The sequence below is a fragment of the Helicoverpa zea genome, chromosome 21 (assembly GCF_022581195.2).
Source record: "Helicoverpa zea isolate HzStark_Cry1AcR chromosome 21, ilHelZeax1.1, whole genome shotgun sequence".
NCBI lineage: Eukaryota > Metazoa > Arthropoda > Insecta > Lepidoptera > Noctuidae > Helicoverpa > Helicoverpa zea.
This window is the reverse complement of record NC_061472.1, coordinates 625,193-651,859: the sequence shown is the minus strand read 5'-3', so window position 1 is coordinate 651,859 and position 26,667 is coordinate 625,193. Positions and strand designations below refer to the sequence as shown.

Sequence of the window (26,667 nt, the reverse complement as noted above, 5' to 3'; positions counted from 1 at the left end):
CCTTTTTGAGGCAGTGAATTTATCTTTGTGTATCTATATGGCATTATACCTATTTTAGTGGTAGAGCCACGCTGTGTTAAGCACTGGTACTTGTCACAGCACATTCGGGGCAGGCTCGACCGGGGAAGTACCACGCTCTCACGCGCAGCGCCCGATGCCGACGCTCTGTCGCTGCCAACCGCTGCCGTGACGAGTTCCGAGTGCCCAACCTGCCCGGAATGTCAAACATGTTCCGGGGAGGGTTTACAGTGACATAGGACTGGACACGGCAACTGTATTTGGTGGTCATTAACCCATTAATTCCTTCGTATCGTTTATTTGAATGAATGAATTAATGAATTAAAGACTAACAAGATCATCTGTGGTTCACATGGGAAGTGTCCATTTTTTTTTATTATCTATTTGTTTTATTTGGAAGCAGGTTCAAGGTGAAGTTTCTATGTTCAATTCTTTTTTTAGACTCATCTTTTACTAATATTTGACAAACGATTGTCCTCACTGTGATCATTGGAATGAACCTAGTCTTTAATCCCATCACATACTCCTTTCTTTTTCCAAAGGTAGGAAGTAGATGTATTGTCAGGATGAACAATAAAGAAGATTCTTTTACAGCGCATCAGGTCTTCTTCCGTCCAGGTGCCAGGTGTATGAGGGAATATCGGGAAGAAAAGTCTGATTTAGATCTGCTATTAATGCCTCTTTCGTCATAGCTTCTCGAGTCGCTTAACCGCGGATTTTGTCATTTTTGCTCTTCTCACTCATTAGTGCTCGATTAGTACACAAAATGTTAGCTTATTTTTTATTGTTAGCTTATTTTCTGTCTACAATCGTCAACTTACTTTTCACACTTATTCTGCTAAATAGTTCGGCTAGTTAATTTCCGACTCTCCTAATGTTATGGTGTCATTTGCAAGGTGTAAGCTGTTCATTATATAAACTCAAGCGGATAAATCTTCAATTCTCCAAGATCCTTTATCAGTGTTTAACTCCAAATGCCTCTTTACTCGCTGAAGAGGACATTAAAAAGGCAAAGTTTGACTCTTTCTCTTCTCTTCATAGCTGTTTGACCAACAGGTTAATATTATTAGCATACTTACATGAATTCTACATTGACATACTAATTATATACGTATACAAGATATAAATATGTATATATTCCTGCATGAGACAATTCAATTCTGGCATACTTTCTCATCTCTTCCATTCCTAAAATATTTAATTGCATGGAAATGGTTGGTTAGCGCAATTTTTTATTAATTTCATTCTTCCTATCAGTGCCTATTGCAACATCTACGATCATTCGGCATTATTTATTCATAAGTAGGTATATCGGGTGTGTCAAACCTAATCATATTAAATCCTATATCTGTTTATTATACTTCATGGTAAAATCTAATACATGCAGTGATTTATCCACAGGAATCGTGTGTAGTTTTCATAATTTACAACATTAAATGTAAAGCAGAAGTAAAGTATAAAGGTACCCACCGAGTATTATATACCAACGAGTATTATGAGCCGCTGACAGCTGTTAGTTTTCAATTGGAAATACCTTTATTGTATTGTATAGTCAATACAAACAAGGATTTTCGACTCATTAATGGTGTTCTACGGTTATGGCATGGTAACGGTCGATAGCAAGAATCCAAAACGTACCTTTATTCTATTTGCTTTGTTAAAAAAATGATTTTTATTTAATACTTTTTTTCGTTAATTGGTGCCTTTAGTGTAGGCTAGTATAATACAGTATTTATTTTAGTGTGATTAGGTTTGACACACTTTGTATAACTATGTATATTTCCGTAAAACACATACACCACAAATATACACAATAAAGTATTCTCTCACTGCGTGTAAAATAAATAGGTATATGCAATACCTACCTGCCACATGTCAAGTTCCCTCACTTTTTTCTAAATTATGGCATCATCATTGAACCTATAGTTTCAACTGTGGCAAAGTCTGCCGATTTTGAAAGCTTAAATAAACTTAATAGGTACCTATGTATAATCTGTAAAAACATGGCGCTTTTAAGTAAAATCCAATGGCTTTTTTCTTATTATTGGTTCAAAACAACCATATTTTGAAGTACCAGTAAAAGACCTTTATAGATCTAGCAATCAAATGGTTTTTCCATCAGACTTCCTGCGCTGTATTGGAGACATAGTTTATTGTCACTCTCACTGACACTATCAACACCTATTCACATATACATTTCATTCACAATCTTCTCATTTTATTCACTTCATCTTCCTATTTGTAAAATTGTTAACATACTGTTTATGTATCTTTATAACAATATCACTACACGCTACACACAAATGTATGAATATCGATGAAACAAAAGAGTAGGTTGTTTGCATTTTCTTCAGAGCTTTCGTCGTGATAATGTCTCTAAAGGAATGTCTTGTAAAACACTGATACTCAGCTGCATCCGGTTACACTGGAAGCCGACCCCAACATAGTTAGGAAAAGGCTCGGAAGATGAGTGTCTCTTAAGGAACAAGATTTGTATTAGGAATGTTAGGATGCAGGAATACCTACATTTTAGTTCTACAGTCACGATAAATCGAAAGACGAGATTTTTCCACTGCGCTAAAGTTCATGTTTTGTTTTAAAGGATGTGTGCTGTTGCTTGTGATAGGTGTAATAGGGTCTATTGTCTCATTGTATTTCTACGACGTGGTACATCATTTTCTTTTCAGGTTTCAAGTCGTTTTTTTTTTAGGACCGCTAATTTAAGTTTATAAAATAATAAGAAGTATACTAGGTGAGTTATTTATTTCAACGTTCATTCAATTATGCTTCATCAATTTATTAGCTAAATAAGCACATTTCAGAGTAAATACTGGAAAATAGAAGACTAGGGATTTTAGAAGAGATCAATTCAAGATATTTTTATTTATTTATTTGACAAACAATATTTTAAAAATTTGTATATTTTAAATTAATCTTGTAAAATGTTTTTATTCAATTCAAATTATTTATTGAAGTCTTCAAATCTACATATGTACTTATTCCCGTCATCCTGTGTCACTGATGTGGGTAGGTACAGTCACGTGCACTAGTACAAGTTTCTTCATCCATTCGTAACAAATGTTAATTTGAAATCCGGATTGCTCAACCTGAACAGCATCGAAATATTTATGACAATATCAATATAATGACAGTATATGTAAACTTGCGTTACTTTTACTGGATTTCTCTCTACAGTGTATAGAAATGTTTTTTAAATAATGTTTACAAGAATCGTTGAAATATAAGTATACAATTTTGTGTTTCACTATTGCACAACAATTTAAATATTTTGTTCCGTTACTCTAACTTATTTTAAAATGTACACAAGCTTTATGACAACGTTTATACGTTTGTGAATTTGGGTTAAATATAAAACAAAGTTAACTTAAAATTGTTTTAAACAGAACTGTTTTTGTTTAAAATTATCTTAAGTTTTGCATTGTTTTATATTTTTACAAATACATTTTCTTTAAACGTGTGTTGTAAGTTTGTTAAATTTTTGGATAATTTAGAAAAAAAAAACGATGCAGATTGTGGTAATACAGACAGTAGATTATATTTCACAGGACACTCCTTTTCACTCAAAATGTTAGGGACATATGTTAATTTTAGTTAATTATATGTTTTATTGTTCAATTAAGTTCTTCTAAAGAAAAAGATAATGTATTAATTATTGTATTTATTAAACTGTGTGTACAATATAGAAAGAATATCCTGATCCCCAAAGATATTGAAGTTATGTAGTATTAGTTCTTTGAGTTGAATGCATGCAATTTTTTTTTACTATTTTTATAAATCAATTCAGTCCGATCCTTCAGATCTCAGAGAAATATTGAATAATAAGAATAAAGTAGTATGGGTTTCTTTCCACATTGTATTTATGACTGAGTATGTCACTCACATGTTTTAAGGAAAGGGAAGGAAGATTGAAAACACTCTACATGTCTGTACTTGTCTACACATGGCCGTTCCTATATTCTATCTTTGCTTCGCTTACTTTTAAATTTGATATTTCTTGTATGGGGTAATGTCAAAATCTAAATCTGGTAAGCAAATCAATGTATAGACAGGATATTCGGAGCGGCTATCAACAAATATTGAATTTGCTGCGCAATAAAAGAAACGTAATTGAATACATATTTCCGAAGCTATGAAATATGTATGTTACAGTGAAAGCCTGGATGGCTTTTTTCAAGTAAGAGCGCGCGCACACTACAAATATTTAGTCGGGCGATAGTCGATTCTTGCTTGTAGATCAGTTTGAAGATGATTGGGAGTACACACGTAACAACTATTAGGTATTTGTTCGGTATCAGACCGACTAAAAACTTTGATTGACTTCACGATCTGCAAAAAAAAAACCCTTTTTCCTACCAAAAGCCGACTAAATAGTTTGCACTGTGCGCGCGCTCTAAGAGTCAAAGAATAAAATTACAAAAGTAAAGTAAATATGAAAATTAAATTCTGTCCCTTTGACATGACAATATTTTAATGCATGCCTGATTTTACATATTGGTCATGATTAATTTCAACTATCCCCCAAGCCTTGAGACAAATTCTAAGACTTACTAGCCAGAGTAATGGGATAAGTTCGAGATAAAAGATACTCATCGATTAGCTCGGACTTCTACCATTAAGAATTGGTAAATCTTAGGATTTATCTAACTTCGGGTTTTTATTGTAGCTTATAGCATTTGTTGGCGGAAGACATAATTTTACCAACATTTACTGTCGCTGGGTCCAATTGAGAGAAATCGTATAAGTCGCATTGTTTACATTTTACTGTTATTCGCTATCAAATTATTTAATTATTTTAGTAATTGACATTAATATATTATGTAACGTGTACCAGTAATCATTAATCAAATGTACAAATACCTATTTACATGAGCCTAAAAATAATCTTAAATATATTTATCTACACAGCTTAAAACTAAAAAAGAGCATTAAAAATATTGGTCTTGTTGCTGTCGATCCGTAATGTTCCCTAAAGGCTGGCAGCTGAGTGCGAGTCGGACTCGCACACGAAGGGTTCCGTACCATTATTTATAAAACCGCATTTACCTGTTGCCCTTATCGATATCGAACAAAAATGAGCAAATGAGAGCTCCCAAAAATATTTATTTTATTGTTAGTTTTCAGTATTTGTTGTTATAGCGGCAACAGAATACATCATCTGTGAAAATTTCAACTCTCTAACTATCACGGTTTATAAGATACAGACGGACGGACGGACAGAGGAGCGAAAACAATAGGATCCCGTTTTACCCTTTTTGTACGGAACCCTAATAAAAACCAGCCCTTCACTATAAAATTTTGTAGATATTGTCATGAATATTTTGTTTGTTCATTAAGCTATTCTCTGTTTCTAACTCGTTAAGGCCCAAATTCACCGACACCTTAAACGTCCGTTTTCTTAGAGCAACCATTTACTATGAATATATTTTCACGTAACGTTTTCAAAGTGACATTTTCTTTTTATCATGCTAATATTAGCTTCACTTGTAATAATTTGACACACTTCCCGGTTTTCGATTAAGATCAAAATTTTGCACACGCTCTAAGTTCTGATGACAATACAATATGACGAGAGCGTGTTTTTTAGTTTTAAAACTATAAATCTTTAAATAAACGACCGTTCACGTCGGTGAAATTGGGTCTTATAAGTGTAAAATAAGGCGCATTCTACATACGAAGAGTATACAAAATAGAATGATGTTATACGAAAAGCCATATTGTACAAATGTACTATTTGTATAATATCGGTTTTAAATGACTCTTCTATTTTGATATTACTTTTTTCGTATATTTAATGTCCCCTTACTGTTTACACCGTAGAGCTATGAAGGAGAATAGTTTAATGGGTTCAGGGTACTTATATTTACGATTAGGTAATTAACTAACCTTCTTTCTGTTTTATGGTAAAAATATATACGGATATAAATGACTTAAAATCTCTTCTCATTAAATATTTTTTGTCCGTCATTTGTTTACATGAATTAAAAAAAAATTAAAACATGTAAAAATGATCGTGACTGTACACCGCATCTCTCTACTTTGGTACTTGAAAGAATTTTGGTGGGATTTAAACTAGCTTACATAGGTGAGTATATCAAGCTAATAACATTATAACATCAAAATACTTTTATAGGATACTAACTGAGATGACTTTTTGAGCATTTGCAATAAATAATTTGAATAACGATATATATAGTACATATACAAATAAAATAATACGCATTTTATTTACAGCTTTCTCCTCACTTTCACTTACCCAATTCTCTCCTTCCAAATATTTAAATTTTGCCCTATTTGACTTTAAAAAAATTATGTGATTCAGGTTTCGACAGAAAATATTTAAAACGCCATTCTTTTCCAATAGATTTACTTGTTGAAGACTTTTTAGTGATCAAAATAATCAGTGAAAATTAAATCCGTCAATATAAAATGTCGGTTAAACAAAATCCAATCTTTGAGAAGCAAACAGAGCAAACAATAGTTTCTGGAGCCTGCGATATCAAAAGGGAATTTAACCGACTCCACAAAAAGGAAGTTTTCAATCCGCGTGTATATATCTTAGTGAATATCAACGACCAGACACTTAAAACACACTATTTTTTTCATCATCTGTGGTTTTTTGTAACACACATTACATACATTTAACATTTTTCGGAAATAGGAAATGTGTATGACTTGACAATATCATGTTTGACAATACTATGTTTGACTGATTTTTATTCTAGGTAGGTACCTTTCTTCCCTCGGCCCCGTCCCATAGCCTTGTAAAACTGTCTCACTAGTCATCAGTGCTACTTAGGCGAAAAGTTTTGCAGTGCTTCAGATAGAAACAAGTCCTCCATATTATTTTTATTAGCTAGGCATTTTAATTATTATGACTAAAGTACCGACTTTCAATTTTAGTTCATGTGACTATAGTACTGACTTACAATTTTAGTTAATATGACTAAAGTACTGACTTACAATTTTAGTTATCATGACTAAAGTACCGACTTACAATTTTAGTTCATAAGACCTAAAGTACCGACTTACAGTTTCAGTTATTATGACTAAAGTACCGAGTTTCAATTTTCGCGCGTTTTTCTGTTGTTTAATCGAATGTTTTTAATTCGTGACGGTAAAGAAAACCAACATCCCGACTGGTATTGTATACGTGTACCTTAAATGTACTAGCATAATGAGTATTACTGTTCCATAGAACATCCCCCAACTCTGATTCCTGAAATTGTTTCTTTATTTTTAAATCGTCTATCAAGAAGTTATTATTTCTATCCATAGAACTTAAGGTCTTTTAGATAAGTAAAGTAACCGTTAAGTACGGAATAAAAAGAAATCGATTTTGGTTCTTTAGTATAAGGTGTTAACGGAATTATAGTTCGGCCATTCAGAGAATGCGTTCCTGACACGTCGCGATTGAACTGACGACGTAACTACATTCATTGATTATTGATATAATAATGTTGTTTTAATGCTCCTCAATTGTTAAAACGGTAAACAACCAGCAAAAATATTTTTATCGTAACTGCAACGCCATTGCAAAGTTACGTCGTCAGTTCAATCGCGACGTGTCAGGAACGCATTCTCTGAATGGCCGAACTATAATTATATAATTATTAATTACTTACCTGAATATTTACACTTATCTATGATATGTTTGATTGATTATCCTGTTAATTTTATACCGAATTCACGGAAATCACGGATCAACAGTTTTACTTTAAATGGGTTTACAGCGGACTTTTGAGTATTTTTACGGATTTTATTTCGGTTATATTAATATTCCCGACGTTTCGGATCCTTTACAGCATCCATGGTCACGGGCAGACCTTAGATATTGGGTATTTTCGACGGTTTGTTGATTTTAGTGACAGAACGTTTTACGGTTGGAACTTTTGATTTTTAAAATAATATTGAAACGGGTTTGTTTTCATAATCGTTGTTAAAAAAAAACTACCATTTTAAATATTACTTCAAAAGTAATATGTTTACTCTTCGCATTATACCCTGATATGCTCGGCCAGCATGTTAGTTTATAATGCGACCAAACTCGATTCGATGTATCGATGATTTAAATCGAATCGAGTTCTTATTGACATCAATTCAAATTCGATCTTCACCACTTAGCTATAGGTAAGGTAAGTATGCTTGGTACTTACCTTTTGTATCAACTAAGATATTTCAAAAGGTAGGTATCAAGGTATTTACAATGTTTCATCTCCAACGGTGGTTTTCTATAACCTGTCTATCAATTGTTTTCCGATTAGCGAGATTTAATTTTGACATGACCTCAACCTCCTATCGCAAACCAACGGATAGATATTAGTATGTAAATGTTCATGCATATTGTCTTTGTGTGACGTAACCCTAGCTTACACATACAAAGACAACGTGCACGAACACTTACACACACAGGTATGGTTGATCCGCTGTAGCGAGATAAGACATGCGTACAGGTAAAGGTAAACAAAGGTTATGCTATCAGGTACCAGCAGTGGAGTTTGGAGCAGGAGTCTTCGGAAAGCGAGCTGATCGCCATCCCGGAGACCAGCGACAAGTCCGACACTACCGTCCACGGGAGCACGGCACCGGTGAGTGGCATTCCAAAACTGAAAAAATACCAGCGACTGTTCTAGAAACAATATCTGCAAGAAAGCTTTAACATAAGTAGGTTCCCATTGGAGTACTAATGACTACATACTAGTAAACTAAAGTCAGTTTTTTGAATATTTTTGAAAGTGGTTTAAAAGGTACAGGCTTAGTGCTGGGTTTAAACCGTCATCTTCCATTCAAAGAGAGTAAATGGACTAGAGCTAACACTAAAACCCATACACTTTAAAACCACGTTTTATAATATGAGATGGATGTAGCTTTTTCTAAATAAACCATTTTTTTTCATCAAATCCTTACCGGGCATAAAACCATCAAAATGTATCCTATATCGTTGGACAGCCTCTTCAATAAATAAATAAAATGTTTATTCTCTCATCACAAATTATATATTGACAAAAAAATCTAATAATCAGAGTACAAAATTTTTTTGTGAGACTGGTGCCCGAAATAGGTATGCAATATGTGGAAACGTCGTTGACTGTACGTTAACCTAATTTTATTGTAAACCTAGATATAAGAAACAATGTACAGTTGTTTGTTTTTCCCTAACATAATAAAATAAAATACCTGTGTTACGGGTCACCAGGCCCCTGGGATTGTTAGTTCCACTTGTCATTAGATCAAGTACCTAAGTAACTATTTAATTTTAGTGTGATGATTTTTTATTAAATTATAACTTATACCTAATATCAAAATAACAAAACTAATGGGTATATAAGTGTGTCAATGAACTATGTATAAGAATAAATAACCTACATGATAATTCCAGGGTTCATTCGACGAGCCGTCACATTACGAGGACCCCCCAAAGGTAGAGACGCCCGCCACTACTAGCGCTTACCCGCAGCTCAGTAAAATCGTAAGCCTTAGAATATTTGTTTTGCATGAAACTTATTATTTCTTACTAGACTTAACAATTAGAATAGACGCTGACAGCTTCGCCTAGAGGTTTCGTGATAGAAATTAGAGTAAATCCCGAGTTCATCAACAACATAAACGTCCCTTTTCTCAAAACAACTGTGTACTTTGAAAGTGACAGATTCATAGTAAACAGTTATTTTAATTAAACTGATGTTTTTTGTTGTCGTTGAACATGGGTCTAAAGATGTTAGAAGTAGCTCATCGACCACATATGATACTAATTTTGTTATTATTCGAGCCCCATTTGTATAGTCCATAGAAATCAACTTGCTTGTTCAGGATCGTACCAATTTTGTCCAAATAATGTAAAAATCTCCTGGATAGAAGGGCTGATGGCGACCAACTGATTCCCGCGATTCCATACGTGATTTTTTTAAATATAGCCTATCTGACCCAGGGATAGTGAAACATTTTTAATCGGTCTTTAAGTGTTTTTCAACAAACCTCTTTATTATATTTGTATAGACTATTCTACCAAGAATTTTAAAAGAGAATATTGTTTACCTAGCCTACCCTGGGATCCCGTTCAGCACACCAGCTGTCCACCAGCTCATCGGTATCTATAGGCAGTGACTCCTCTAACCTGTAAGTGATTTTGAACCTTAACATGTGGATTAGAAGGTATAGTCTCACTTGTTTGTTTGTCCTTGAGTGTGTCGTGTCGTGTGTAGATCAATGTCCTATCATTTTGTGATTCATTCAGTTTTAACATCAACATATTTTTTTTTAATTTGACTCCCCTAGCAGTAAAAATCAGTATATTTAAAAAACACCCATTTGTTTTACCCATTTCATTATCATCATATTTTTGTGTGTTTTTGTTTTTCACAGACCATGTTACCATCCACAAATGCATTCCGAAAAAGGTATGCCTCATGATTTTCATTTTTGCTTTAATTGTTTACTTTCTACGAAATAGGATCTATGCAGCTTTTTGCTTATTCTTCCATTTGCTTGGCAGAATTCTTTCCTTCATCAATCCTCATGCTCATATGATTCTATTTGTTTTATATTTAAAATTAGTCTTAATTAAGTTTTACTTTTAGCAAATCGACGCCAATGAGCGGCCAGTCAGTAGAGATCTGGCCAGATCAGATTCACCAGCAAACGTCTCCACGCGCCAAGATTCTGGGCAAACAGAAGAGAATCATTGGTAAGGAATTAACCAAATCACTGTTACACCCTCTGTCGATCTAATTTGGAAATGTTATATACAGGTTGATATATGCAATTACTGAAAAAATGCAATCTAAATAACTGAAAAAAATACATCATAACATACTGGTTGAACTATCCTTAACTTTAGCAATTTTAACTATATTTTCCCTTAACAACAATTAAAGATTGTGTATAATAATAATAATAACGTTTATTATGGTATGTCAGTGGGCAGCAGTACTTCTCCCGACACGGCTCCATCATCAAACGGTGACGGTCAGTTCGGGCAGTGGCCCAATGCGCGCTCACCCCCACAACACCATATCAAGAGTCCAGGTTAGTTTCGTGGCAACTAGTGATGCCATCAATATTAATACATAGTCCTTTGTTTTTACTTGAAAAAAAAAAAAGCTTTAAATGACCCCCGCCCCCCCTCCCGCTTTGGATGCAGCCTGGGTGCCAGACTCATACTGACTAAAACCCATCATGTTCCTTCTTAAACCCTTTATGTACCAGGGCCGCGGTAACTTTCGAACAATCCCGCCGTCCCAAAATTAATGGTCTTAATTTGAAGAACTTACATAGGTAATTAAGTTTTAATTTACCTCTTGAATCTGATAAAATCATGACTTCTAGAATAGAAACTGAATTATTTATTCGGAGTTGTTAGAATTTTAGTATTCCATAAGTTCCCTTATACACTAACACACTCTTTTACCACAATAGACAATTTGACCCCTCCATTACTGAACGCAGGCGTAACCTCGTTCCCAGCCAAGACCGTGGGGTATGCGTACGCGTCGCCGGAGTCGCCGCTGTCCAAGATGGAGGTCGCGTGGAACAACCCGCCGCCGGCCATGCAGCAGCACTCGCATCAGCCCTTCAATATACCGCCGCCTGAGAGGTAAGATTTGTATACCTTTACTTTCCTTTGTAGTTCTTTTACACAGTCTGTCTACATCTGTATATTCTAACTCTCCTACTACGGGTCTGCTGGAAGAGATTTCGTTAGAAATAAGCAAATAAGCAGTACCTTTGTGCTATCTATCTTTCTTCACTCAGCGGGCGAGACTTATATTAGCTACGATGATCCAGAGGTTGACAAAAGAAACTGACAGATCAAGAAGTGTGTAAGCTAAAAAAATAAAATATGTTCAGGTTATTGCCCATCGGTCCGAAACCCAACAAGGAGCAGTATCCAGTGTTCAACGCTCTGGTGGACCGAGTGAGAGAGGCATTGAGTCTACCACCAGGTAAGCCCTTCTCACATTGGCTTTATTTATTAATACTATATATTTTTTTTAAATATAACCCACAAAACTCTTTACACGGTATATCTGCGGAATTTTTGAGACGTGAATAACAACCGCATCCCTTATAACTAGCTTTATTTCCGCCTCGCTTACGCCATCAATTAGAAAAAGTCGAGTAAGACATTTTGTTTTATACATAGACGACTCAACGGACAATACACCTTCGTCCCGGTCGGAGGGTGACGTCACACCCACTCCTACCCCCTCCAGTAGGCCTCATGACTTGAATAAGAAGCCTTCTACTGAGACTAACAGGTATGTTTATCATAATTTATAACTAGCTTAATTGAGCCTGTGGGTTTTATCTCGCATTCCGTGGGAATTATTGCGTGCACTTAATAAAAAACTTTTAGCTTTCTAACACTGAAAGCATTTATCAAACAAAATCTTCCGCTTTATCAAACATATGAGAATAGATTTTTTATATGGAGATAGGCCTAGCTATAAAATAATACATTTATTTACAGGTCACCACGGCGTTTAGCGCGGCAAGTAGCACAGACTGGCTCCCCTCCGCATCAACACAATACAGGTAAGTTTACACTTTTATACGTCGCCTACACGTCGTATCTACAATGTGTCTTCTTATTTTGTATGCCAGCGGTTTCACCCGCATTCCGTGGGAACCTCTGCACGAACCCGGATAAAAAGTAGCCTATAGCCTTCCTCGATAAATGGGCTATCTAACACCGAAAGAATTGTTTAAATCGGACCAGTAGTTCCTGAGATTAGCGCGTTTAAACAAACAAACAAACTCTTCAGCTTTATAATATTAGTATAGACTAGCTTCTGCCAGCGGTTTCACCCGCATCCCGTAGGAACCTCTGCACGAACCCGGATAAAAAGTAGCCTATATCCTTCCTCGATAAATGGGCTATCTAACACTGAAAGAATTTTTCAAATCGGACCAGTAGTTCCTGAGATTAGCGCTTTCAAACAAATAAACACAGCTTTATAATATTAGTATAGATGACAGGCATGGAAAACAAAATAACTCATATTTCCTTATTCCGTGGCTTCATAATAACTACATATGTTTCCTATGTTACTGTCAGTAGCACAAAGCTCCATTAAAGTTAAAGCTTCTTTAAATCTATTGCTGACTCTTTCTTGGTCAAAGAGATAAAAAGTGTCAGCAATAGATTTAATGAAGCTTTAACTTTAGTGAAGCTTTGTGCAACTGACGGATAGTCTGAATGTAGTGCTGTATAAGACACTGTTACAGAGTGCGTGGGGTGCGGCGGCTGCGGCGGCTGGTGGGAGGGCGAGTCGCGCGCCGGCCAGCGAGCCGCGCACGCGCACTCCGCGCCGCACAGGCCCGACGCTGAGCTCTGCTACCGCTGTGAGTGAACACTGTAACACCTAGCGCGGCGGCTGGTGGGAGGGCGAGTCGCGCGCCGGCCAGCGAGCCGCGCACGCGCACTCCGCGCCGCACAGGCCCGACGCTGAGCTCTGCTACCGCTGTGAGTGAACACTGTAACACCTAGCGCGGCGGCTGGTGGGAGGGCGAGTCGCGCGCCGGCCAGCGAGCCGCGCACGCGCACTCCGCGCCGCACAGGCCCGACGCTGAGCTCTGCTACCGCTGTGAGTGAACACTGTAACACCTAGCGCGGCGGCTGGTGGGAGGGCGAGTCGCGCGCCGGCCAGCGAGCCGCGCACGCGCACTCCGCGCCGCACAGGCCCGACGCTGAGCTCTGCTACCGCTGTGAGTGAACACTGTAACACCTAGCGCGGCGGCTGGTGGGAGGGCGAGTCGCGCGCCGGCCAGCGAGCCGCGCACGCGCACTCCGCGCCGCACAGGCCCGACGCTGAGCTCTGCTACCGCTGTGAGTGAACACTGTAACACCTAGCGCGGCGGCTGGTGGGAGGGCGAGTCGCGCGCCGGCCAGCGAGCCGCGCACGCGCACTCCGCGCCGCACAGGCCCGACGCTGAGCTCTGCTACCGCTGTGAGTGAACACTGTAACACCTAGCTTATAATACTGTATATACTGTAGTGTGCCTGTCTTATATGGGGGTAACCTCTTACATTTATTGATAACTAGCTATTTTTCACCCACTTCCTGGAAGAACCTCTTCCCGCAATTGGGTAAAAAATAGTCTTTGTACTTTGTCAGGCTCTAAAATATGTTCTCCGTATTATTTAAATCCGGTTTGACGTTTTGACAATCGCGACAGGTACCTACAGACATAGGAACTTTCGCATATGCAATATACAAAAAGATATGGTAACATAGAAACAAACAAATATATAATAATATATATTTGTTATATAACAATAACAATCCTCATAAACCAGGTGCAGAATGTGGCACAGCAGTGGAGCAATACAGTGACGAGGAGTTGGGGCTGTGCATCATAGTGCTGGCCACGTTCGTGCACCGGGAGCCGGCGGCCGCGGCAGGCATGCTGCCAGCACTGCTGCATAATGTTAGCAGGTCAGTGCTGATGATGATTCTTTGCAGCCACATAGTCCATCCGTCGTTTCGTCAGTTGTTTTCTTCCCAATATCCTTTAATATGGATATATTCGTGCACAACACCTCCTCTACACAAAACACCCATACCACGACAATCGGTATCCCCTTAGCTTTTCTGTTACTGGTGCCATTTTCAAACTTCCTTTCCTCATAACGCCACCCATTTCTCTTATTCTCCCCATCAACCATTGATTGTGGTAAATTGATCATGTCGTGGAAACTTGGAACTGTGGTACTCCTACTGTTCTCCTTTATCCTAGTGTATCCTTTTTTTGTTTTTCGCTGGGAGATTTCCTAGTGTCATACCATAATCAGGATTTGAAACACCTGTTTATTTTGGCAGGGTGGTACAACTAGGCAACTACTCGTGGCAGGCGGAGACGAACACCCGGCTGCCCGGCAGCGCCGTGTTCGTGGCGCATCAGTTCCTGCGCTGTGTGCTGCATCAGCTCGCGCCCAACAACGTCTTCCTGCAGATATTCCTGCAGAGAACTCCAGGTCAGTCAGCTGTTCCCGACGCTGTCACGTGTACAACTACTCGTGACCACCAACCACGAACACCAACTCCAGGTTCGTCAGATATCCTCTGCGGGAACCCCGACCGAATCCTGCCGGGACAGCAGGGTTATTGGACAGAGCTACCGCGACCCTGTTACACAATAGGCTCCAGAAGGATCTTCTAATTTACCATCTCCTGTATGAAAGATTAGGGAGCTGTTCCCAATGTTGTCATTGTTAACATAAGAGACATTATTTTGGCGAGAGCTCCTCGATGATCTAAAAACATGATCATTTTATTGACTGCGTGCAGTTCTGAAACTTCGTATTGTTGAACAGAAAAACAGCGTCAGATGTTCTTCAAGAGCATCGCACAGGCGTTCGTGGACTTCAACGAGCTGTACCCGTGCGGACCGCTGCAGCTAGTGGTTGAACATCTCAACTCTAAGAAAACTTTGCCGGTTGATGTAAGTACTACGTCCCATATGTACTCCGTTGTACTGTACGGCCCTTATGTACACCGTTATATACTCCCTTATGCACTGCTATTATCTAATCTACTCCCCTTATGTTTCCCTCTAGTATACACTTCCACATAAACTCCCCTTATGTTCTACCTAACATACTCCGCTTATGTACTCCCTATCATCCTTCCTTATAAAGTCCCCTTATGTACTACCCACGGAGGACAAAAAACTAGTTATTTTGTCCTCCGAGGTACTACCCTTGTGTACTCCCTTATGTACTCATCCTATGTACTTTTACTTTTTACTATTTGATTTAGTTTTGTTGCCCTAATCTCTCACATACTGAAAAGGATCGAAAAAAAAAAACAATAATTCGCCGTTTGAAACGGGATATCTAAAGGCTTATACTTGTTACAGCAAATAACAGTGATAGCGGGCAACATCGCAATGTACCTCGAGTGCTTAGCTCCCGAAGCGCTGGGTCCTCTCTCCGCGTGTGCAGCACTAGTGCAGCAGTTAGAAGCACTACTGCGTTCAGCTGCACTGCTGCTGCCGCAGATAGACGATGTGCTGCCGCTGCTACGTGCTGCCACTGCCGCGCTCAAGATACCTGCTGCCGCACAACATAAGGTTAGCTTAGCTCCCGAAGCGCTGGGTCCATTCTGAGTTGGCGTCGAGGGACAGAGGCCTGCTTGTATCCCTTGTATAGTTAACTTTAGAGACGCTGGAAGAGTCAACTTATTATGTCGTTTGCTTTTTCTTCCACCGGGATTTGTTTTAATGTTCAAAATACCGTTATTTTCTCCAGAGCATCCTGGAACCAATCACGAAGATCATCAGCTACGGCGTCCAGAACTTCGTGCTGAAGCTGTCGGTGATCTCCGAGCTGAGCGCAGCCTGCACGCGCGTGTTCGGCCGCGACCGCGACAAGCTGCTCGTGTGCCGCGTGCTCGTGTTCGAGCTCGTGCAGGCGCTGCGGACCAAGACCACCATCCCTGATGATAACCTCTTCATACTGATACAGTTCGTGCTGCAAGGTCAGTTGTATTGATATATAGATCCCGAGCACATGAGCAGCCTAGCATATAATTAAATTTGCGCGACTTCTGAGCTATATGTACTTTACTATGTATTTATTACTTTTCTTTTCTTTACATAAATGGTTATTTCTACGTTTTGAAAGATTCTAATTCGCGTAAAACGGGTTACCAACGTGCGTGTGAACCACGTTCTCATACTTTTGATGGTCTACCAAGGGGCAGAGGAGGGGTAGAGTGTCAGCACATTTACACACAGTAACCACACGTTTCCCGATCCTTCCTCGTGTTGAAGTTACATGGTTGCGTTCAAATCTCGTTCGAACCGTATATACATGCGTCTTTTACCCGTTTAAAACCAACATTGGCACTCTCTCAGGTCACGGCTGCCGCCTAGTGCTACCGGGAGCCCTATGCGGCGGCGAGCTGTCCGCCAGCGGGGATGCGCGGGACGTGGCGGCCGGCGCCGTGGACTGCATGCGCCCGCACCTGCCCGACATGATCGACCTGCTGCATGACCCGCATCTGCTTAATAAGATTAAGGTATACTGCTCATCTTCTGGCTAGGCTTTTCCCAACTATGTTGGGGCCAGATTCCTGTCCGGGTGCCGCGAAGCATGAAACGACTACCCATCTGATCATTTCCAATTTGCAAGACTGGGTGTCAAACTATCTGGCTTTCAGTCACAACAACTGCCAAAGATGTTTATATGACTACTGAGACAGACCCACTAATGCAACTTGAGAACTTATCATAACAGAGAAATTCGTTTGTTATGAAATCAATTTCTCACAAAATTATCGTCTGGGGTCAGGAAACACCACCTTACAATCCTTTTTTACCGTTAATACTTTAGAGTGCAATTTGACCACTTTCTAGAATTATTCCTTTACTAAATAACACTCAGAACCTCCACTTGTCCCCAGGGTTCAGTCTCCAAGTCAATCGTGAACCGCAACCTGATCTGCTTGAACGAGGACACACTCGGCGCCATCGTGAAGGGCGGCATAGCTCAGTACGTGGCTATGGAGCTGGCGCTGGAACATGCTCGAGCTCGCCAGGACAGGCCGCAGCCGCCACGGCATATGACTCCGTGGCTTAGTGCTTCATTACCTGGGTACGTATACTACTGTCAGGGTTTTTAGTGGCTTTTTCTATCTATACCTCCGTTTTATTTGCTAAGTCCTATCTTGTTTTTCCCCTTTCGCCCTTCCCTCCTTTTTAAGCGTTCATTTTATTCCTTGGCTCCATTTTCTGTTGAATTAAGGTCACTATTCATTGTGCCAGTTGAAGTACAGTACCGACGGCATGGCCGCTAGATTTACTCTCTGAACTGCCGGTAGTTTTTCCTGGTGGTGGAGTGTAAATTTCCTTCTTGTACATCACGGCAGAACAGCCGCTCGACATAAATCTAGTGGTATGCCGTCGGCCCTGTGTGTAGAAGAATTAACATAGCCCAACCCCAGGATACTGGTTGCAAGAAACAATAAGACCTGCTTTATTTTGTTGTAATTAAAAATTTTCTGCCTATATTACCCCAGTTTCTCCCTCCGAATTTTTATCCAATTCCTACCTCTATCTATACATTTCACGTTTTTATATGTGCGATTATATGATACCTACAATAAATGACAGCCCTTTAAAAGTCGTAATTAACATACTCTATTTCCTACTCAGTTCCCGCGAAGTATGCGAGTGTGTAACCCGCGTCCGGCTCATCTCGTGGCTGGTGATGGGCGCCCTGTGCAACAGCCGCACGCATCAGCTGCAGCCGCATGCACCGCACATGCACCAGCCTGTACCTCAGGATGCCACTTGCCACATCACTGACTATATACAGGTAAATGTTTACCTCTTCAATCATTTTCTGGTAGGTCAGGGAATTAGTAAGATACTTTCCGCTACTGAATAATAAAACTTACTTATTAATAAAAAAAAATACGTGTGGCACTCGGGGACTGCCGCGGTAAAGCTATTGCATAGCATTCTCTATCAACTGTCACTGACAAAAGTCGTACAATACGTCTAATCGCACGACACACAGCGCCGTGTCGAAGACTGCCGAACTGACACGACGTTAGACGATGCACGGCCTTCAAGCCACACCTCCGTGCCCGTCGGAGTGGGGAGCGTGAGGTTTTTTCATTACGGAATTTCTGGATTTGGTCCCCGCGCTCAAGGCTTGCGATAGAAGCTATGCAATAGCTTAAAAAATATCGCCGCTGCAAATTGCTTCGACGAGGACTCGGCTGCGCCTTTCCTACGCAGGGCACACCTGGACTGTGTGGTCCAGACTCTGGAATCACCTCTTAGCACCTCTATAATCTACCATTTACACACTAACAACTTTACCCTTTTAAAGTCATTTTATGACCCACACATGCACATTATTGTATTCGTACATTTGACTTTAACACCCAACTAGCACCCAACTTCGAAAGCGCAAACTTATTTGACACTTTTCACCATTCAACTATATTCTTTCAGACCATAATGTCATCATACGTGGAACAATCAAAGCCAGCAGCTCTGCGCATGTCTGCCCTCCTACACGCCTTCGTGCTGTGTCAGCTGTGGACCTTATACCTGGAGCAGCTGGCAGCAGCCGCCCCCCCCTGCAGCGAGCCGCACAACACCACCACCTGCATCCTGCTGGACTTCTGGTGTAAACTCGTGCCTAGTATACTGCAGGTCACCGTGCAGTCTAAAGTGGTGAGTTCTATCAAAGCCAGTAGTTCTCCTACACGCCTTCGTACTGTGTCAGCTGTGGACCTTATACCTGGAGCAGCTGGCAGCAGCCGCCCCCCCCCTGCAGCGAGCTCCACAACACCACCACCTGCATCCTGCTGGACTTCTAGTGCAAGCTCGTGCCTAGCATACTGCAGGTCACCGTGCAGTCTAAAGTGGTGAGTACTAAATTATTAGCTCTTAGACGAGTATGTTGGGACTCGGCTTCAAGTGTAACTGGATGCAGCTAAATACCAGTGTGCCATATGGAGCAGCAGCCTTGAATATACCCCCCCAGTTGAAAACTATCCTGTTCCTGATTGCTAAATTTAGAAATGACAGCCTGTACACACAGTTTATACATGTATGTACTCGTTATTATATACTAGATGTTCCAAAGACAGACTTTAGTATATCTTAACTTTTCAGCTCATGCATTTGTTTACCCACAAGCTCTTCCTTTTATAATGCTCAGTTAAGATAGAAAGTTTATGCTTTGTGACTAAACGAAGTCAATTTGTCTTGTTTGTTTAGTTGGCGGAGACAGTGAACTTACACTTTCTGAGCCTGTTGGAGTCGCTGCTGGAGTGCAACTCTACGGTACTCAACAAGCTGCTGCCGCTTTGGACTCCTATACTGCACTCGCCGTTATTCAATGTAAGTAATACTTCATTATAGACGACACCTAGTTTTTTTTCAATTGTGTTGGGTTTGGTCTTAATGGATGCAGCTGACTACCAGTGTTTTACAAGGAGTGACTGCCTATCTGATCTCCTCAATCCAGTTACCCTGGCAACCCAACACCTCTTTTTAAGACTTGTTGTCAGGTTTTCTGGTCACTGATTACCCATAATTTATTTATTTGGGATGCTAACAGTTATTACATTAAGTAAAGGAAAAATTGATACATGCAAAAAAGTTACAAGCTAAACCTATTATCTAGACACACGGCAGTGTGTCCGCCAAGTTCGAGCAAAAAAAAGCGACACACCGGCCGTGGGTTATATTACACGAACCATTTCGGGCCAAATTCGACCCCCCTATAACTCAAAATCTATTTTATTTACACATTTCAAATTTCTAGTATCTGTTGAGACCCCCTCACTTATCTAAAATAAAAAATTTCATTAATATACCTATTGTAGGTCTTGAGATATTGACGTCAGAAAATCGCTATTTTTACTATACACTCACTGACTCACTCATCAAAAACCTAGACCACTTCCAATGGTCGTATTGACTTGAAATTTGGCATGGAGGTAGGTCTTTATGTCAAGGTAAAGGGAAAAATCTGAAAATGGCCAAGTGTGAGTCGGTTTCAAAATAATGAAGGTGTAAAATACCCAGTGTAAATTTATACCCCTAAGGAACTAAAACGAACTAAATTTATCTATATTTATATATCTTCGAATGGTGGTACCGATCTGAAATTCGTTACAAAGGTTTGTATTTAGTCAAAGTAAAAATCTGAAAACGGCCAAGTGTGAGTCACTTTCGAAAATAACGAATGTGTAACTTTGATCCACGAACATAATATATGATAACATGTCATGTCAGTCAGTTGGTAAATCTAGTCCATTTAGTTAATCTAGTTCATTTCTTTGTAAGAAGCATAGTGCATATTCAAAAATCTGAAAGATAGTATAAATGAGACATTTCCTTAACTAACTTAATCATAAGAAAAAAATAAAATAAACAACCTTACAAAAATAAATGAAATCCCACCCAAAACAAAAATGTGAAAGGCTGCCAAGTTCGATAATATGGAAATCCTTCGCCTATAAAAGAAGTGAGATCTGAATTAGCACCAAGTTCCATACACATACCTCAGTTAAAAATAGTTACTTTTTAATAATGTTACTTGGCAAGTTTTCATAGAAAATTAAATACTTGATTCATTGCGTTTAGTAGGTTTATAAGAAGGTGTGTGAAAACTTGCCAAGTAACATCATTAAAAAGTAACTATTTTTAACTGAGGTATGTGTATGGAACTTGGTACTTATTCAGATCTCACTTCTTTTATAGGCGAAGGATTTCCATATTATCGAACTTGGCAGCCTTTCACATTTTTGTTTTGGGTGGGATATTATAATAACCTATTACAGGCAAACACCACATGACTGCCGTAATGACTAAGATGTTCGAATGACTGGGTATAGGAATGACAAAATGAATTATGTAAGCGCGTACGCGCTCAGTACGCGGACGATGACGCAGTAACTATGCCGCACTCTGAACCAGCGATCACCCCCGCGACTGCAGTTTCACCCGTGGTCGCCCAAGAAAATAACTTTTATATTCATATTCATATTCATATCATTTATTGCGTTCCACAAGTTTCACATGGTGTTACAAAAGCTTACAGCTACGTACATTTGTGGACCCTGTTAGGGCACAGCAACATTTGGCATTTAATGCCAGTACATTTAAAATACTTAAAACTAATTCTAAATTATTATGGCGGTAGTTTTAAACATTAGGTATAATAGGAATAGTTAATTTACAATTAAAATTATATATTATATTTCTTTATATTTGTATAAATATATATATTTTACCTCAATTGTTTCCCCAATTACAAGTCAACCTTTCCCCTGTAGATGCCGCGTCACGTGTGGCAGCGCCTGGCCGCGTGCCGCGCGCGGGCGCCGGCGTGGGGGCGCGGCGACGCGCACGGCGCGGCGGGCGCTGCCGCTCAGCGCCGCCTGCACCGACTGCTGGCTAAGATGGCACAGTTGGAGCTACAACCGCACTCTTTCTACTTCATATAAACTGTTAAAGTAAGTATCGTACTATTAGCTATTTTCATTATCATATTTTCCCGCGTCTCGAAGACACTCCTTGTCCTGTTGTCGTGACACTTTAAAAACGTCCACAGTTAAACGTCAAAATCATGTATTGAAACTAGACTAATTAGATTAGCAACTTTTCACCTGAAAATTACGAATGGAAAGGACTCCCGAATGTTACGGTTGGATAGAAGATACAGTAATGAACAATCTTTCCATTAACACAAATATCTTAATTTCGAAGCTTTTAGAGTACAAACAAACAAAAGCTCCTTATATTGGATGTTGATCTATTAGTGCCAATAAAAATTAAAGCTCATTTCCACTAATAACAATGTATTTTTGCAGGTAAAACAACAATTGCCTACAACATTCAGAGCAACGCTAACACAACTCTACATCACATCTACTGGTTGCTGTATACGTACGTCCTAAATATTAATTTAATATAACAACTATTAACGTCTAACAGTTATCTTATATTTTTGAATAATATGATTCATTAGGTAATGCTGACGAACTAAATTCGATGATAATTAAACAAAATATAACACAACTATTTATATTTAAAACTGACACTTCGATAAAACAAACATTGTAATAAATACATATTTATGTAGGTATTTAGGATAGGAATAACAACATATACTTATATGGTATACCTAATTTTAATCAGTATCGTTAATGTGTACATAATAAGGTACGTCAATAATATTGACTACTGAAACAGTTCCGAAAGTGGCACGATATGTAGATGTATTAAGTTAATAGTATTTAAGATGTAATAAATAATAATAATAATAACCGCGTGTGCGCTGAGTTTAATAATTAGTAACAATGTAGTGTGTATATACATAGGAATTCTAGGAATTAATTAGAAATAAGGTTTACCTTATTTTCTCAAATCTTTGCAGCTATTCTATGTGCCAATATTTTGCGCAAAAAATCTTCCAATATCATCTTCAGAATATTTGCAAAACGTGATCTATTTTGTTTAAATTTTGCATTTTCTGTTCTAACTTTATGAGTAAGTAATACTCCGAACGCCCACAGGTAAAATCGTAGTAAGCGTATTTATAAGCTAAATATTAATTAATTGTGTAGGTAGTTATTTACTAGGTAGATACTATTTAAGAACTAAAATAATTAGGCTAATGGTTCGATATTTCTTTCTTTTTCGGTTTTATAACTTTAGGAGCAACGTACACTAATGTGTACGTTAATAAATCCGACTGCTGACAGGAAAAATCGTAGTGTTAGGGTTAAGCGTAGGTATTTCTAAGGAAAAAAATAGGTACATAAATAGTTTATGCTTACTAGGTAAAGACAAAGTACACGATTTTCTAGTGTCTTTATTTTACCAATATCCTAAACCTTTTTGTGTTGTTGGGAGAAGGCTCGGGAGATGACGATGATGTTCGATATTTCTAGCTTTTTAGATGATACAATTGTGCTAATTACCGTAATGCTTCTAAGCAAAGGCTCAGTTTTCACGTGGTAGAGCCAAGCTATATATAACAACAGCTAGCTATATAGCTATTACTATGTCGGGCCGGCTCGACCGGGGAAGTACCACGCTCTCACAAGCCGGCATGTAACTATTGTAGTTACTGTCGTTTGGTACGTGATGGGGACCGGAGGCCCGGGCAGTCTGATCAAAGTGCCGTGCTTTTATGCGCAAATTTTACATTAAAAAGAAAACAGCTTCAGCAACATAATCATCTGCCAATGGCCCTAATTAAGCACCTGATTTTTGCTAGTTGAAAGAACCTTTTATTGCATGGTTAAGTTTATCAATTAAAAAATTCTAAAAGACAGCATTTTGAATCTAATTAAATTATGAAAAGTGTACTTCTCCTAAATTGCTGGGCTTACAGAAGCCGAAATATTTTTTTAAACTTTCTCGATTTAAATAAGTAGCTTAGTTAGTTAGACATGTAATTTATTAAGTTTTGAAGCACCTAAAACAAAAAGGTGTTGCAGGTTTAAAACAGCCTATGGCACTTTGATTAGGCTGCCATATTCTTAAACACCCTAAAACTTCTTTACTTTGATACCTGTGTTTATTTTACAATATATTTTTTTTACTAGCTACTTTCCTACTAGGTAAAGGCCTCCCCGAAAATATGCTTTATTAATTTTAGTCTTCATACGCACACGGCGCGCTGAATTAGGAATAAGTATAAACATAAAATATATCTTTATAAGCCTTATAATATAAGGTATCGACAGATCTCGTAAAGCGCTATATTGTTATAGATAGGTGTTCTACATAAATTACTTTACATAGCTACTAGTGAAAAACGGTAAATAGCATTAAGATCTAAAATAACATACATGCATTTACTAAATTAGAATTAGTCTATTAATTTGAAAATTATTTACGTGGTGAGACATATAAAACATATTTAAGCCAAATTAATGTTTGGGTAAAGTTAAATATACTTAGGACTACATAATGATCTTTACCTATTAGGTTTATAACAATATAAATGGAGTTAAAATCCGAGAAAAAAAAAAACGTAATCAATAAATACAAATTAAAGCATACCATACGATGACATATAGATAAATTATTAAGAAAACATATTACGTGTAATATATAAGCATATATAACCTCCTAGCTACTCAGAAGTACCCATACTGTAGATATCGGTGAAAACCGAGTTAGTTTCATAGTTTAATTATCAATAGGTATGTATTAAGTTACGTATCTTTCACAATACAATATTCTTGAACCGGAAAAGCATTTTAAACCATAGGTTAAAACCCTTAATTTACTTTTTCATAGCCATAAAAATGTTCTAAACGTGTGAAGTTACAAAGCTTCGCAGATAAAGTATTCGGTCCTGCACCTATGCATCTCTGCTTAGTCCCATCAGACTAAGCGAGTGAGGGAATATACGTACACTTGCGTCTGCGCAAACACTTGTGCAGCATAACATCTTGTGCAGATGTCATGATCTGTTCTGTTACAGCCTTTTTATCGTCCCACTGATGGGCACAGGCCTCCTCTCACACGGAGAAGGATTGAACGTTATGGTTTTGAGATGGCATGATCTACCGAACCTTAAAGATCATTATGTTATTATCTCGTGCTTCGAAAATATTCAGTTTATTTCAACGGCAAATTCAAGCCATTTAGAAAGATCAGAGAGGTTTTCAAAACATAAAAACCCTGAAAATCGTTTCAAAGAAAAGGCTAACTCACATACACCTAACCACTTCCATTTATCTATAAAATTAATTTGATAGGCAATAAGTAAGTAAAACACTGTACATATATGAGAAAAAAAAACGCATGTCGTACGCCAGTACTTTAACTTAGAAATAATAATTTAATGTGCTCTAAAGCAGCCACTAAGCTAACGTGAAAAACACTGCCATTAGGTAAACAATAATAATCAGAGGCACACTTTTAATTAGGCGCAATAACTTAACGGGGTAAAGTAAAACGTAAATTTTTACGTTTTACTGTTAGAAGTAGGTAAGTTAGAATAACATCTGTGTGGTTCTCGTCAAACTTTTTGCCGTCTTGCGCGAGTCGCTGCGCAGAGAACAAGATTAGGTATCTATCAGCGGGTGACGGAAGTGCGGGAGGGAAATGGGCCACTTTCGCGTTCTTGTAATCTGAATATACAAGATGTTGATTTGTATTCCTGCAAAATCCAAGGATGTAATTATGCTAATGATTCTCGATCCAAATCAACAATAAAATTGGTACGTAATATTTTTTTTAATGGAAATCCGTCAATGTAACCCAGCCGTATTTAAACTCGGCGCGTGTGTTACTAGCCTTCTTTTTGCACAGTCATGAATGCACAAACCGAACTGCGCAGGCAAGACTGAGCGTGTAGCCGGACCATTACAACCGCGCTGCGCTCTCACACAGACGTAAACACAAAGCATATGCTACGGTAATTCATAAAATTGGGTTAATTCTGAAATACTGTTAAGTTACAAGAACAAAAAAAGCAGCACTAATCAGCTAATTCCCGTATACCGTACTTTCAATTGATTTATTTACGTATTTTATGTCAACCTACTGAAATTTTGTAGTTAAGAACCGCCATTAACTTGGGCGAGAACTGTATGTAGAAAGTGATTTGTCTCATCTATCTGTGGAGTCTGTGATTTGAGTACAGTTAAATTGCTGCGACCAATCAAAAGTGTGACTATGATTATAAAATACTGCTTTTGATTAGTTGGCATGACAATTCAGCACAATCAATATTATTGTAGCCCAAAAATGACCTAAACATACATATATAAATATAAAATATCACATACTCCTCAGTCTCTGATAAATGATATTTATTTTGAACATTGGAAGAAATACAATACTTTTACATGAAACATGTTTTTAAAACAACAAAAGACAAAACGCCAAATCAGTGACTAACTAAACGACTAACTAACTAACTAAGAATAACAAACAACATACAAATTCATCTAAAATAATGTTTGCATCGAAAAAGGGATGTCTTAATTTTTTATACAACAAATACATGCCAACTAATTACAAGCAATCTAGTTTTAACACTTTAGAACATAGTTTAGTTTAGTACATATAATTAACGGCCAGTTTCTTCATCAAAAGTTAAAGTTAAAGTAATGTCTAAAGTAAAAGTAA

At 38.3% G+C, this 26,667-nt stretch overlaps 1 protein-coding gene across 1 annotated transcript in view; it reads left to right on the top strand.

Annotated features, from left to right (window-relative positions):
* LOC124641015 (protein unc-79 homolog) overlaps positions 1-22,016 on the top strand; it is a 63,357-nt gene extending 41,341 nt beyond the window's left edge. The window contains exons 36-56 of the mRNA XM_047179023.1: positions 8,519-8,624; positions 9,416-9,505; positions 10,076-10,152; positions 10,614-10,720; positions 10,954-11,061; positions 11,500-11,629; positions 11,884-11,978; positions 12,179-12,293; positions 12,506-12,570; positions 13,264-13,380; positions 14,336-14,474; positions 14,859-15,013; positions 15,353-15,480; positions 15,898-16,110; positions 16,289-16,517; positions 16,897-17,060; positions 17,445-17,635; positions 18,196-18,358; positions 19,006-19,230; positions 19,780-19,902; positions 21,846-22,016. Of these exons, the coding sequence (XP_047034979.1) occupies positions 8,519-8,624; positions 9,416-9,505; positions 10,076-10,152; positions 10,614-10,720; positions 10,954-11,061; positions 11,500-11,629; positions 11,884-11,978; positions 12,179-12,293; positions 12,506-12,570; positions 13,264-13,380; positions 14,336-14,474; positions 14,859-15,013; positions 15,353-15,480; positions 15,898-16,110; positions 16,289-16,517; positions 16,897-17,060; positions 17,445-17,635; positions 18,196-18,358; positions 19,006-19,230; positions 19,780-19,902; positions 21,846-22,016 (2,911 nt within the window). The remainder of the gene's footprint in view (positions 1-8,518; positions 8,625-9,415; positions 9,506-10,075; positions 10,153-10,613; positions 10,721-10,953; positions 11,062-11,499; positions 11,630-11,883; positions 11,979-12,178; positions 12,294-12,505; positions 12,571-13,263; positions 13,381-14,335; positions 14,475-14,858; positions 15,014-15,352; positions 15,481-15,897; positions 16,111-16,288; positions 16,518-16,896; positions 17,061-17,444; positions 17,636-18,195; positions 18,359-19,005; positions 19,231-19,779; positions 19,903-21,845) is intronic.
* The last annotated feature ends 4,651 nt before the right edge of the window (positions 22,017-26,667 follow it).